The sequence below is a fragment of the Mercenaria mercenaria genome, chromosome 10 (genome assembly GCF_021730395.1).
Source record: "Mercenaria mercenaria strain notata chromosome 10, MADL_Memer_1, whole genome shotgun sequence".
Taxonomy (NCBI): domain Eukaryota; kingdom Metazoa; phylum Mollusca; class Bivalvia; order Venerida; family Veneridae; genus Mercenaria; species Mercenaria mercenaria.
In genome coordinates, this window is record NC_069370.1 from 47186628 (window position 1) to 47202218 (window position 15591).

General features: G+C 33.8%; 2 protein-coding genes across 3 annotated transcripts; both read left to right on the plus strand.

Annotated features, from left to right (window-relative positions):
• Positions 1–6856, plus strand: LOC123561695 (monocarboxylate transporter 5-like). Of its 2 annotated transcripts, XM_045354235.2 has the most exons (6): positions 1–290; positions 1206–1660; positions 3707–3850; positions 4350–4496; positions 4777–6030; positions 6626–6856. In XM_045354235.2, exons 2-6 carry the CDS (start codon positions 1480–1482, stop codon positions 6742–6744), a joined length of 1845 nt encoding a protein of 614 aa, XP_045210170.2. In that variant the 5' UTR covers positions 1–290; positions 1206–1479; the 3' UTR covers positions 6745–6856. The 2 variants fall into 2 exon arrangements, with proteins under 2 accessions (XP_045210170.2, XP_045210169.2); XM_045354234.2 differs by lacking the exon at positions 1–290 and having other exon boundaries at positions 371–1660.
• Positions 6857–11314: 4458 nt separating this feature from the next.
• Positions 11315–14726, plus strand: LOC123560329 (uncharacterized). The gene is made up of 3 exons (XM_045352536.2): positions 11315–11549; positions 11897–12103; positions 12864–14726. The coding sequence occupies exons 1-3, from the start codon at positions 11402–11404 to the stop codon at positions 13958–13960; spliced, it is 1452 nt and encodes a 483-aa protein (XP_045208471.1). The 5' UTR covers positions 11315–11401; the 3' UTR covers positions 13961–14726.
• The last annotated feature ends 865 nt before the right edge of the window (positions 14727–15591 follow it).

Here is a 15591-nt window from a genome sequence, read left to right on the forward strand (position 1 = left end):
AATACATTATGCGTTAAAATTCACAGCTGGAATACTTCTGTGTCTTCGCATAATTATCTTACTTAGTTAGATGGCATGCATAACAGGTCTAATTAAGTATTATTTAATGATCATATCATTGTGTATATGTGATGTAAATAAGCAGGATTGTGACAAAAACTAATGGAAAATTTACTGTTCAATTTATACTATTTTTCAAAGGAAAATTCACATGAATTTACTCTGACATCGCGTGTACGCAGTTTGCATGATTTTGCATACCTGACTAACGAGAACACCTGATAATAGTTGTAAATTACCATAATCTTATTTGTTTTCTTTTTCTTAAAATAATAACTTTTTTTGCCACAGTCAGTATAGGATAACTTGAAATTGGTTGTCAGATTCTTGAACTGACGATTATTCATAATTGAGCCGCACCTTGAGAAAACCAACATAGTGTGTTTGCGACTAGCATGGATCCAGACCAACCTGCACATCCGTGCAGTCTGGTCAGGATCCATGCTGTTCGCTAACGGTTGCACTGATTTCAATAGGCTTTGAAAGCGAATAGCATAGATCCTGTCCAGACTGCGCGGATGCGGAGCCTGGTGTGGATCTATGCTGGTCGCAAACGCACAATGTTGGTTTTCTCATGGTGCGGCTCAATTATGTTTTCGTGGTGTCACATAAATTCTACATACAGGTTTTATTATTACCAATATGAGATTGCTAAAACTATCCTTCTGGGTTTTATTTGATCAAATAAAATAGTATATTTAATCCATGGACCCAGTACATTCAAAAATACCTGACCATCAAAATAATGAAATTGTTAAAGGGTTTGAGAATGGCTTGATACGGTCTTTATACTGTCTTATATTTGGCAGAAAGCAGTAAAAAGCGAATAATACTAACGGTAAGACGGTAAGATACTTATAAATACACACTTGTCTAATGTTAAAATTAAATTCATATATGAGCTGCGCCATGAGAAAACCAACACAGTGCGTTTGCGACCAGCGTGGATCCATGCTGTTCGCTAACAGTTTCTCATATTCCAATCGGCTTTGAAAGCGAACAGCATGGATCCGGACCAAACTGCGTGGATGCGCAGGCTGGTCGGGATCTCTGCTGGTCGCAAACGCTCTATGTTGGTTTTCTCATGATGCGGCTCATATTATTCTGATATACTAAATGTCTGAAACTGAAACTTTCTGGAATAGAAACGTTTTCTGCCGTGATATATGATATACAAAATGAATTTGTGAAATAAGTACTTGTTAGCCACAAGTCATACATTTCGTCACAGGATAAAAACATAATTACCTACTGAACAACTGTATAAAACAAACGATTGAAAAGCTGGATATAAACAAAGTTATTTTCGCGATTCTGTGTTCCCAAAAGATTGTTACCATATCTTGTCAACATGAGTTTTAAAAAAATAAAACAAGTGAACAATAGAGCGATTTCTTGTACTGTAAATTCATTGTAAAGATGGAAAAGAATGTCAGCGACTGTTGCAATGAAAAGCCTTTTGAAAACACCCTTGATAATAATTTACAGGCTGACTTAAATGATATTGAAGAAAACACAGATGGAGTGGATATATTTGTGAGTAAAGAAGAAAATGATGGGATACCCAAAGACGGCGGATGGGCATGGTTTGTGTTGTTGGGTATGTTTACTGGTTTTAATTATAGTGATACAAGGTTTTCGGAGATATCATCAATTTGGTATTAATCTTGTACCATTCTTACGAGTACAATAGTTTCCTGAAACCGAAAGTTTGGTTCAAGTGGTATATTATGACATTTGTACTTTAGTTTCCTGAAACCGAAAGTTTGGTTCAAGTGGTATATTATGACATTTGTACTTTAGTTTCCTGAAACCGAAAGTTTGGTTCAAGTGGTATATTATGACGGCACGTCACAGGGAGATGCAGAATAATGTATGTAAAGGGTGCGAGGAAAGTGCATTCTAGTTGCAGAAGTAATTGGGAAACATGAATACCTAAAACCGAAAAATGTCGAACAAACATGAATAGTTTTTTTTCTTTTTTTCTTTTTTTTTGTCATATCAAACATATTTCAAAAATTTAGATAATTTCAGACTTCCGTATTGGAGAAATTCATACACTAAGATCAGAATTTTTCAGGTTTTAAAAATAGATAATCATTTCTTCTTTAATAAAAACTAGTATCAAGATGTAAGTCATATCTTTAATTACAAAACAATACAAACTCAACTGCTATAATGTATGAGAGTAGTTCACTGTCATTGGTCTTGGTATGCAAATATTATCAATTAAATCAAACTAATTTTCACGCCATCCTTCAAATTATTTTCCCTACACCGAAACACATTTTTGGAGTCTTGCATTCCGTGGTCTAATTGCTGAAAATTAGTCTCCCCTTTGTATACTACTGGGACGTTGAAAAAATACTCAACCAAGATCACTTCTGGTGGCATAACGTTTACCTGCGAGCATTTAGTTTAGCAAGGTAAATACTTTTTATGGCGAGGTCACAGGGACTTAGATCATGAAAAGATGGTGGATGTTCATCGTGAATAACCCATTATTTTTCTGAAAAAGACGTGGACGGAAACATTGACATGAATAAACTGTATGTCTTCAAAACCTTCATTTGGGCATAAGTATTTTATTTTTGTAGAAGACTCCTGTGACAGTTATACCTCTGTTTAAGGACTTTGAATAACGGGGCTTTCTAAATTGAATAAAATGGCACATATGCTTCTCTTCTTGGCAATTTTGTCCTTTTTACAAAAATGTGTCTTGCCTTACATTTACCCAGTCATTGTCTGCTTTTTATGCATCGCAGGGGCTCATAATAATAATCCCAAGTCATATCCCCAGTGAACAATTTAGAAATTTCTTTAAGTTGCATTTTTGTGTATTTCTTTTAGCATTTATTTTTGGCAATCTACACGCCTGGGCTTTCTTGTCTGATGTCAATAAATGTGGAACCCATCTAGTACAAAATTCTTTGATTCAAACGTTCAGTCAGAATAACTCAAATGTGTTGAAATCCGGGCTTCAGAATCATTTTTCTTCACGTTCCATATAGCCGCTGTATGTGACTGTGTGTAATTCAACAATAGATAACTTGGTCAATTGTGACTGAATTAAATCGATATATCACTGGCATGTTGATAAAACATGCGTTTTCAAGTATACATGTGGTGTTATGAACAATGGAAGACCATTAGTGACAGAATTTAATGAACCACCATCGTAAAAGGAAACAAAAACCGTCTAAATATGATGCTACATGTTTGCTGTTAACTCTGCAAACGACCTAAATCTATCTCAGTAAAATTCACTGAAAAATGACAATATAAAAGTATGAATATGGGCAGAGTTTTATCGAATGCCAAACATTCATCTGAACTTTTCCTATAGTAAAGACAAAAACATGATAATAAAGGAAAAAGATGTATATACACGATAGATCTTAACCTCCATGTGTCCATTTCAATAATTTCTTAAATTAGGAAATAAACCTATTATTTGCACTGTCTTAAATATAAATAAATGTATCTTTGTAATAACTGTATTTGAACTGTATGAAAACAACTTGTTAAGAATGTAAATTTACACATTTTGATTTTTTTTTCCCATGAAAACATTATCTGAAAATATATAAATGAAACTATAATTATATAGATCACTTTAGAAATTTCAAATCATTTACTTTAACAGGTGCATCTCTTGAAATGTTTCTGCTAGTTGGTATCGTCAAGTCGTCTGGAATTTTGTTTGTCGCCTTCCAAGAAAGGTTTTCTTCAAGCTCTTCAGTGACGTCATTGCTATCAACAGTACAGAACATATGTCAAAGTGTTATTGGTATGTCAGGAAGTATTGCCAGAAAATATTAGCAGAAAATTTGACATAAACTGTAGAGTATCCTATCAAAATAACAGAAAGTAGTAAAATAATACATATTAGCCACGCCATGAGAAAACCAACATAGTGGCTTTGCGACCAGCATGGATCCAGACCAGCCTGATCATCCGCGCAGTCTTGTCAGCATCCATGCTGTTCGCTTTCAAAGCCTATTTAAATTAGATATACTGTGCTAAGCGAACAGCGTGGATCCTGACCAGACTGCGCGGATGCGCAGGCTGATCTGGATCCATGCTGGTCGCAAAGCCACTATGTTGGTTTTCTCATGGCACGGCTCAATTATGAATATTTTAGAGAAACAAACTTTTGTATAAAACACGAAACACTGCATAAGTACCATTTATTTGATTTTTCTGTAAACAATAGGGGACTTATATTTGTCTTCTTTATCGAAAAAAATATTTGTTATGTTCTTATTTCTCTGTTTTTCTTTGAACAGCTCTTCTTGTGATGACATGTGGGATCAAGTTTACGACTTGTCGTGCTCTCCTGTTTGTTGGCAGCATTATCACATGTATTGCATATATTATAACATCACAAGCTACAGATATACGACTGCTGCTCTTTTCTCATGGCGTTCTTCAAGGTGTATTTCATCAAACTATAATTATTTTAAGCATTTGCCATTTTATCTTATGTTGTAACTTTACCGCATGTATATAAAGCGACATTAATGTAAAGCTTATCTCAAATGCTTGTAAAGAGCGTGAGAAAGAAATGATTAACAGTATGTAAATGAAATAAATGAATGGATCAGAAAAAAGTACAAAACTATATAGCTCAACCATCGATTTAAATACATTAAAACAGCAAGTTTTTTTAATTGCATCTTCAATAGCTTCAAATAAAACTATTTTATGCTTTAGGTGTTGGGGCTGGATTTATGCAACCGACAGCACTAACAATGGTAAGCCTTTATTTCGAGAAAAGGCGAGGTTTGGCTAACAGCATTGCAGTGAGCGGTGGTCCTGTAGGTGGGTTATTATTCGCCCCACTAATAACAAAGCTGTTATCAGCGTATGGCTATCAAGGATGTGTGCTAGTCTTAGCTGGCATTTTGCTGAACGGTTGTGTCAGTGGTGCATTATTTAGACCAATATTGTTCTATAAACAACACAAAATAAATGAAGATGGACAAGAAATGCAGACATTATTTCCCTTTGAAGATACCGTTGACAACAAGCCTATCATTGAAACACTTAATACAAATGGAATTGAAGATACGGCTCAAATGGGGCACACTCCAGTAATTTCGGTATCTGAACATATTGAAATTCGATCTTGTAGTGCTACACACAATTTCCAAACAAACACAGAAGAACAAGGACTAGGAAGTTATGGCGCAGACTATTTACCACAAGAGGAAAAAAGATCACCTGTTCTAAATGAACATATAAAAAGTGAACCATACAATCATGCAGTCTTCTGTAGCTCTAAAATCGCAAACATGTCTGACCTAAAAAGCTCTCATCTAAATATATCTTCTTTAGAAAATAATATCTCTCGGAAAACAAAGCCGTATCAAAGTATTGGCGAGGATGCGTTTTCAGAAAACTGTGTCAGAGAAACAGAGGTAAATGGAAACGGACAAGGTGAAGCTATGCGTGTACGGGACGACAAAATTAAAGCAGTTTTGCATAATCTTTCTGAATCTTGCAACATCAAATTACTAACCAATCCGGTATTTTATGCTTTTCTTATACAAGGGAGTTTGATATGCTCGGGGACTGTAGTGGCACCGATCTTTATTGCACCATATGCAAAAGACATAGGCGAAACCATTGAAGACGCTGCGACGTTAGTAACTACACAAAGTTGTGTAGATCTGTTTTCACGTATTATAATAGGGTATATCTCGGATAAGGGTTGGCTTCGACGATCTACAATTGTTGCCATAGCAACTATGATTGTCTCGTTGTCATCAAGTTTACTACGATTTTATACGAATTACACAATGCTTTTAGGATATTCTATAGTGTTAGGACTTGTGTCAGGAGTATATTTTTCCCTATTCCCCGTGATTTTAATAGACTATCTGACACTCGCCAACTTTCAGACATGCCTCGGATTTATGGCGCTTGTACATGGATTTTCGGTTGCAGGTGCATTTTATTTAGTCGGTAAGTATTAGGTGACATATGGAGGATTAAAATTATACCGCACTCAATTTTATATTTAAAAACATGAGCGATTGCTGCACACAGTTTATGTAAACATTACATTAACAAGCCTATGTGTAGTAACAATACTATGCAATAGTATTAGAACAGTATATACTTAATACATGTACAGCTAAAACAGTATTGTACTGCCACTAAAGTTTGTAAGATGTTTTAACAAACGACTGTCAATTAATTGTGAATGTAGTTTTACGTACACAAGTAATTTATATAGTTAGTGAAATTAAATGTATTTGATGAGGATTTTCAACATTTGAGATAACATATTTAAAGAAAGATGGGTGTTGAATACTTTTAATCAAATAAGGTCGATTATCCGTAAAAACAATAATAAAAAAGGTGAGTACATAGGTACGAGCAACTTTCATATGCATGATCAGATACTGATCTGCTTAGAAATGATTGCCATATGACTCTTGCGTAAAGATAAGCTTTTAAAATGGGTAACAGAACTGTTCATAAATGCCAAAAAGTAAATTTATTTAGACATACTAACACTTTCCATTTCGGTTACATGTTACAGTGTCTATTTCAGGCTACTTGAGAGACATTTCTGGCTCCTACGTCATTCCTCATCACGTGATCGGCGCAGCAACCGGTGTGGGCACCATAATTTTATTCTTATTGCCAAAGATACAGCGTCGTTTGCAGTAATTACGTTGACATTTTGCATACTCATCGATGGACTATCAACGACAGAAACTGTGAAATTCTTTTCGAGTTGTTAAATTCCAAAGTTGTTTTAGTAAATGCTTTGTTTTCTGTTTTTTGTGTGTGATTTTTGTTTGTTGTTATTTTTTTTGCTATAACTCACACCAACACCGTCCTAGGTCATTTTGTGAATTTTCGGTAGATACTTTAAAAGCATAGAATGCAACCACGAAAAGTGATAGCAGAAAGGTTTGGTTGAGTCTGTTCAAGAAGGGTGATGAACTTTGCAATATTCCTGACGGCACTATCATCGGCTCAGCGGAACTGTGTTACTGAATAATATAATACTGACTTCATGAGAAAGAAAGAACCCTGATACCTTTACGACCGCCACAAGGACCTGAAAGATTCTTGGTATGATAGATAGAATGAAATCAAGCAAAGTACATAGCAGACTGATTATACTGTGCCTGTTTAGACCACACTACACGAAGCGTAACACTATCATTTGTTTGTTTGTCTTATATATAATTATTTTACTTTGATGTGAAAGACAATCGGAAAGGCCAATACTACTCGTTGAGAGATAATCTATGATCATGTTCTGGGGGATTTTTTGGGGGAAGGAGACTTTAGTTTTCCTTGATTTGTTGGAAAATAAAACACGGTTTTGAGTTCAGATGCGTACTGAACAAAACTAACATCTATTTTCATTCTACCACGTTCTTATTACACCAGGAAGGGATACTAATCTGGAATCCTTTTTAGGCGTAAATGGACGCATTACTTACCTTGGCGCTAAAAGTATGTCATTTTGCGAAACGTGTTTTAATCCAAAAGACAATACACGGCAAATCCTTCTTTGTTTTTATAAAAGAAAATCTATGTGTTAGAATACTGGACAAGTTCCGGTGAATATATCACATTCGGTGAAAGTTTGTATTTTTTTCATGAAATTTCGTAAAATAAATTTCATGTGAGGTAGGCCAGTTTCAGACATAACAGCACAAATATATTTATAGTATGCATTTGTTCCGTTTTACATAAAGTAGCTTTGTTCGTATTTTACAAACTTTTATTAAAGAAACTATATATAAAGTGTTTCATTTATAATCAATTAAAGAAATAATGCCTATTAGTTTTCAAGAGTTGTTCTTTTTCCGAATATAGTGAAAATTGTGTTTTCTACAATAAGAAAATCTGAAATTAATTATTTCTGTATCACAATATTTCGACATATCGATATTTAATATTACTTAAAAACTGTACATGGTTTACATTCCGTGTCTTTGCAATGCTGATTTACTTTGGAACAATCATTCTTAACATTCTTAAACACAGTGTCTAATAGTAAGTAAGTAAGTAAGTAAATTCTTTATTTAAAGAGGGTAACCCATTTAGCAAAGCTAATCTTCCATGGGGCCATCTTACGACTAGAATGAACGACTAGAATGTACAGTATTGTGATCATAGTAACAAATATTTAACAGAAATCAAAGAAGAAATTATATATGCATAAAATAAAAGTAAAAATACATAAAATGTAGTTAGCATAATCGATCCATTTTATACAGTTAAATTTAAAACATGACAATGAAGATGAGGTTTTGATTTCTATTGGCAAACATTTCCATACAATTGGCCCTGAGTATAAAAGACTACCTTTAAATATTTCACAGTTTGTATTTGGTGTATGAAAATTTAAGTTTGTATTAGAACGCAATGTTAAGGATGTGTTATTTGTTTGTGGCTTCTGCAGAAACATTTCATTTATATAAGAAGGATGTAAGCCAGTTGACACTTTATACATAAAGCATGCCTTCTGGAAAAAAAGACGCTTATCAAATCTTTGAATATTAAGTAATTTCAAAGCTTGATCAAAATCTTAAAATTCATTACCTAAATAGTGCGACAGGCTCGTTTTTCGTAGTCTTATAATTTTGTTTGTGTTAATTATAGATGTTTTCCCCCAAATAATAGCACAATAATCCAAGTGCGGTTGAATTTATGCTTTATAAAACAAAGTTCGATATGATACTGTTAAGAAATCTCTGATTCTATACAGTAGCCAAATATATGATGCTACTTTTTTGCAAACATGTTTAATATGAGTATCCCACTTAAGATTATCTTGAAAATATATGCCAAGAAGTTATTCGCCTGAACTTTGTCCAAGTAAAATATCTTTGTAGTTAAGCTTAAGTTTACAGTCAGGTAAAGCACGTTTTCTTTGAGCAGTTGCAATGAAAATTACCTTTGTTTTATCTGTATTTAATTGCATACTATTATTTAAGCACCAACGTTCTAAAGAATATAATGACTTGTTTAAGTTTGTCTGTAGCAAATCCTTGTTTTTTTGAATATCATAAAGCGTTGTATCATCCGCGTAGAGGTCAGTAGATGTCACTGTATTTCCGATTGTAAGTGGTAGATCATTAATGAATAATAGGAGAAACAAAAGAGGCCCTAATATTGACCCTTGAGACACGCCACATGAAATTTTATTTTTGTTACTTGAGAGTTTACTATTGACTTGCTAAAGTTGATAACGGTTATGCAAATAAGAACTAACCAGTTTATTGTTGATTCACTACATTTATAAAGTTTTAATTTCAATAAAAGGATATCGTGGTCTACAAGGTCAAACGCTTTTCTAAAATCAAATCTATCATTACCGCTCCTACAAGGTATCCCTCATTTATTGCATTCAACCATTTATTAATCATAAATGAAAGAGCTGTTTCAGTCGAGTGTGCTTTTCTAAATCCACTTTGAGTTTCATGTAAAAGTTTGAAATAGTTCAAATGATTCATTAAGCTGTCATGTACATGTTTTTCAATCAGTTTTGACAGTGTCTAATGAGTCTTTTGGAATTCATGAACTACATATAACCCAGCCTTGAATGCATAAAATATTGATATTGAACTATCAGCATGGTGCTATTATAGCTACACGCAGCACTAGACAAAAATATGTGAAAATATGTTGAAAATCCTGTTTTTTGGGGGGAAAAAACCCCTAAGGATTATTAAGAAAATCTATTGTAATTCATTGATGTTGGAGTGGCTAGCTTTTGTAGCTTTGGTGGTTGAATCAATCCACGAAATTTGATTCCAAAGAAAAAATAAAATATCCATTGATATTATGTTCGAAATTGAAATCCACGAATTTACATCCCCACAAAATAAATATCAGCTTTTGTCGAAATCGCGAAATTACTTACCAACGACATTAAATGATTCCAAAGTATGTAGTACCAGGTACTCGTTTATTCATTGAATACTTTATTTCACAAAACCAGGTTCAATGTTATTGTAAATACGAGGGTCCTGCAAATAGTTCTGTCACTAAAAGGCTTCCGTAGTTTTATCCCAGGTGCTTTTTAAAACGCTTCATTGCACTTGAATGATGTTTCCAATAGCTAACGGTATCTGTTTATTATTTTATTCCGTGCGAATTGCTTTTCAAATGACCGAGCTATTTCAAATTGAAATACATGCAGCACAGTCATATACACTAACCAATTTACTTGTCACATTGTAAAATGGACGAAAAGACTGAAATTCGTAGCTATATTAAATGCCGCATTAGGCTTGATATAGATTCAAATCAGACATTTGATGAATCGTGTGGTACATATGGACCTCAGGCCATTTCAATGCGCACAGTTTTTAGGTGCGTTAAAGATTTTAAAGCTAGGAAATTATCTGTCGGAGATGATACCCGTTCTGGTAGGCCTAAACCTCTGTTACCAAGGCAAACATCGCTGCTGTAAAAGTTGTGGTCGAACAGGATACGCAATTGTCAGTGAAAGATATAGCCAGTCAGAAGGCAGTGTGCAAACAATTCTGAAAAAGCGTTTGGGCCTGAGAAAGGTTTGCGATAGGTGGGTAGCTCATTTGCTCACTGAGGAGCCAAAGAAACATCGCCTTAAATAGAACTTTTTGAAAATATACAAAGGCTGTGATAGTCGGGTTATTTTGCTAACAGGTGACGACACCTTGTTTGAGCCACAGAGAAGGGTTGATAATAAGCAATGGAAGCTCTATATCACTGTTTTGTTTTGTTTTGTTTTGTTTTAAAAGAAATGCAAATTTTCCAAATATATTTCTTAAATATAAAGTCAAATATCCTAAAACAGTTGAAAAGGAAATAGTAAATATAGAACAAAGCGATAAATTCTAAATTATATCGATACTCGCTTTATCATCAGCGATACATTCCTTTCGCTATACTGCCCAAGCTAATAGATAAACAGTTCACTGTATCAATATCATTTGAGCCGTGCCATAGGAAAACCAACATAGTGGCTTTGCGACCAGCATGGATCCAGACCAGCCTGCGCATCCGCGCAGTCTGGTCAGGATCCATGCTGTTCGCTTTCAAAGCCTATTACAATTAGAGAAACGGTTAGTGAACAGCATGGATCCTGACCAGACTGCGCGGATGCGCAGGCTGGTCTGGATCCATGCTGGTCACATAGCCACTATGTTGGTTTTCCCATGGCGCGGCTCATTTTATGTCATCTTGATAAAACCACATGAACAAACAATTTAAATTAGTACATTTACGCTCGAAAAGGATGACATAGGAAATATGTCGCTCATTTTGATTTATTTTCGCAATCTTTTCACAATTTAATTCAGGAAAAAATATCAAAATGGCATTGCCGATAAGTAAACTTACAGCATTGAAAATATTAGGACTAGTAATTGGATGTGCGGGAAAGTTTACAACTGGTTCACTATTTGTGTTTAGCGTTTACCAGGATGCCATCAAAGACACATTCAACTACACACAAAAGGAAGGTGAGGAATATGTTTGATACCTATATTAGGCCACAAATCAGTATTAACTATCAAAATGTTTGGTTACTATATTAGACTACAAAAAAACAAAATAGGCCATTTTCATGCAGATCTTTGGGGGACTTTTGCGTTATATATTAGGAAACTGTTTGAATTAACAAAACATCTATATAGATATAATAAGAGATAAAAGTATATACAAATACGATTAAATATACTTACAAAATACATAATAAAACATCTATATAATAAGAGCTAAAAGTATATACAAATACGATTATATACTTACAAATTACATATTTAAAATACCTTTTAACTGATAATCAAATTTTGATTTTATTTTGCAGTTGAACTTTTATCCTCAATGTTGAATATTGGACTCGGAGTAGGATTTTTACCAGGAATGTTTTATGACCATTTTGGACCTCAGTGGGCTTCCGCCGTGGGACTATTTATCTCTGTTTCAGCGTACATGCTGATTTGGAGCTCTACTAAATCGGTGCAATTTTACTCAGGAAACTCCTGGCTTATGGCGATTTATTTCTTCGTTTGTGGTAAGTTTGAAGTGCCATTTGATGGCATTTATATCACAAGGGACATACGGCAAGAACTAACAGCCAACTTTATTTGGTACATGTACTTTGCTAAATTCTTATGTGACTTTGGATATCAATTTTACCTAATGATCAGTTCTATAGAGTCGTAAAAATATACACCGACGAAAAATAAATACATAACATTTACCTAAAGTGCATAATTCATCTAACTAATTATGTTGAAATATTTTCTTAAGGCGACTCGTTGGCACATTTTTCCTCTAAAAGTCCATTAAATGTAGAGAATGTAAAAGTACCAAATGGTACTTATGATTTGTACAAGGTATCCTAATAAATGACCCAAGATATTTTTAGAAAGGAGTAAATCTTGGTATCGCCTTTGAAATAATGGAGGAAGTCAGATTCTCCTTGCTTTTTTAACAATATCTAACACTTCATGTCACTCACATTCAATGTTCATTGTAATATATACGCTCTGTGCCAAACTTGTTAGAAACTGACATGATGAAAACATTCAACCCAAATGTGGACAAAAAGTTTATAAAAAGTTTTATCTATTATATTTTTTAACCACCAAAATTCCTATAAATACTTAACTAATCTTATTCTAGATTTATCACAAATGATATTACATTAACTTTAATTTTAGAAGTTGTTTTATTTGCTATTTTTGTTAAATGAATTGAATATGTGAGCTATATGGTTATATCTGATGTGCGATTTAATTGAATTGATATTAAAGAACATATTATTTCAGGACTCGGATCTATTTTCACCTATATGGTAGCTTTGAATACGAACATTATCAATTTTGATAAAAAGCACACTGGAAAAATTGTCGGCCTGCTAAATGCTTTCTTCGCTGGAAGTCCGTCTGTGTTTGCTGCAATGTATTACCATCTATTCACCCATGGCGATCCGACAGACACCTCTAATCAAGATTTTCCTGGATTCATGCTTCTGTTTGCGATAAGTTTTGGCGTGGTTGATATTTTATGCATACTTTTTCTGAAAGTACGTAAGGATGATTCACCAGCATTTGTCAACTTTGAAAATGATATATCTAGTAAAAATAATATTGTAACGTCTTCTAACTCTGGTGGTAGCCATGAGGTGTTTTGTTTCGCAAGAAGGAATGGAAGACAAAGCATAATTGGTGATATCAACGGCGACAATTCAACTCAAAACTACATGATCGCAGATAACATTGCTGAAAGATCTATGAGCCTGAAGGAAATTTTATTGAATGTTGATTATCAGATATTAACTTGGCTTATTGCCTTTGCTTCTGTGATTGGTCTCGTCTATGCTAACAATACCACCGTCATTAGTGGGTCGCTTCATTTGGACCAGTATAATGACAGATTAACGATAATCATACCCATTACAAATGCAATTGTGAGTGCATTGGTTGGAGTTATCTCAGACCACTTTAAGGACAAATTTCCGAGAATGTGGATCTTAATATTTGGTAGCATATGCTTCACAGTGTCACAAATTTTAGTATTTTTCTTCGCAGAGACATTGGGTTTGTTAGTTGTGTCGGCAATTTTTGTTGGATTCGGAGTGGCAATCCTGTGGTCAATGGCACCTACTATTATGAAAGAAATGTTTTACATTGGTAACTTGGGTAGAAATTGGGGCATTGCCTTACTCATAGCTGCGTTAATTGGTTTCGGGATTCAGGAGTCATATGGCGCCATCTATGATGCGGAAATAGGTCCTGAAGGAGATGGTGTACACTGTTACGGAATGAAATGTATACGAGGAGGAACAGCAATATGCATCGGTAGTGGATCTTTGTCTATTGTTCTGGGTATAGTGATGCAATTAAAGAAGAAACTTTGCAAATGAGAAAGAAAATTTTGAATTTGGAAAAAGTTGTTTGCTTATTGCTCTAGAGACACCGTTATGCCCCTAACAGTGATTACCACACAGCGGAATTATATGAATAGAAATATATATAATCAATAACATAAAGTTAGCAGATATGTAAAACAGGTTTTCATTGAAGGGCAGATATTATTAGAATTTTAATATATCTAGGGTCCGTAATATTTTAAAACAAACTATTATCTGCATTCCATGTTGTTCGGTTATTTCCAGAATCCGTGAATGCCTAAAGTTTCTATTTCAAGAATTTGTCATTTTATCTATTCTTAAGAATGAATGGAGACAAGATGTAGATAAAAGATCATCATTATCTCTGTTTAACCTTTAGCCTGATGTCAGCAAGTGATTCTGCCTTGCGACCAGTGCAGACCAAGATCAGCCTGCACATCCAGAGTATGGCAGACCTCTTTACACTTAGCAATGCTTAACTACTAAAAGACTTGCAATAAACTGTGTCAAGGCTTTTAAACAAAGAAGAAATGAATTTAACTATATGTATTAAAATACTTATGAAAGTAAGAAGTGTTTACATCCTGTAACATATATAACACCAACCATGCATATGATGAATGTATTTTCGTGTAAAGTGATTAACTGATAAATTGATGGTTTTATCATCAGTCATTTGTATTCAGTCTCGCTGTTTTCATTCATACATTTATATTTAGGTTATGAATACGATCCACTGTGTTCTAGTCAATTTTATTGAATAAACTTCTGTTCTGTTCTCTTTCGTCTATACAGTATATTAGATAATTATGTTTTGTTATTTTTTATCGATTTTCTTTAGAGAAATGAGAAGAAGAAGAATATCACTTTCACAAAATCATTCTGAGAAATTATATATGCGTGATCAGCATGACCTTAGAGCTGGAGGGGGGCTACAAATTTTATTGCCTTTTATGAACAGACTCAATCAAACCGAGTCTACTTTAATCTTGCTTACTTGCATTCTATGCTTCCAGAGGATATTTTCATAAATTTTATTATTTATATATTACCGTTATTTATAGCCGTTTAAAATTTGTTGTTTTATCTTTTATCGTTTTATCGTACATGTTCTGGTGTGATATTTTATCAGTTATCAAGATTTGAAATAAGACAACATGAGATATAAATCATCAGCGATATTCTCAAATTAAAGCTGCAATTCAATTTTATACATATACAGTAAATGAAACTATGAGAGTTGAACGTAGATGGAAAACTGGATATGAACATATTTGCCAATCATACATTTCCCTCATTGGGTGAATATTTTTCTAAACTTTAATTTTTACAAAGTGAATCCTGAAACATTGGAGTCAAATACATGTATTGAATTAAGAAGTATAGATAATAACTTCATTTTCCAGACCGTTTTATAATGACACTAATTTACTAGTAACTCATAAATTAGGGACCTTGTCTACCTTCGTTTATTTTTAAATGGTCTACTGTGAGATAGAAAATTAAGTGTTATCAGTAAGTTATCAATAAGTGCAGAAACATTTGTTAACTGTAAAATTTAAGTTTATTTAAGTTTAGATTGAAACTAAGCGAGTTGACATGTGTGACCGAGTACTCACACAGGACAGGATACTATTAAACAT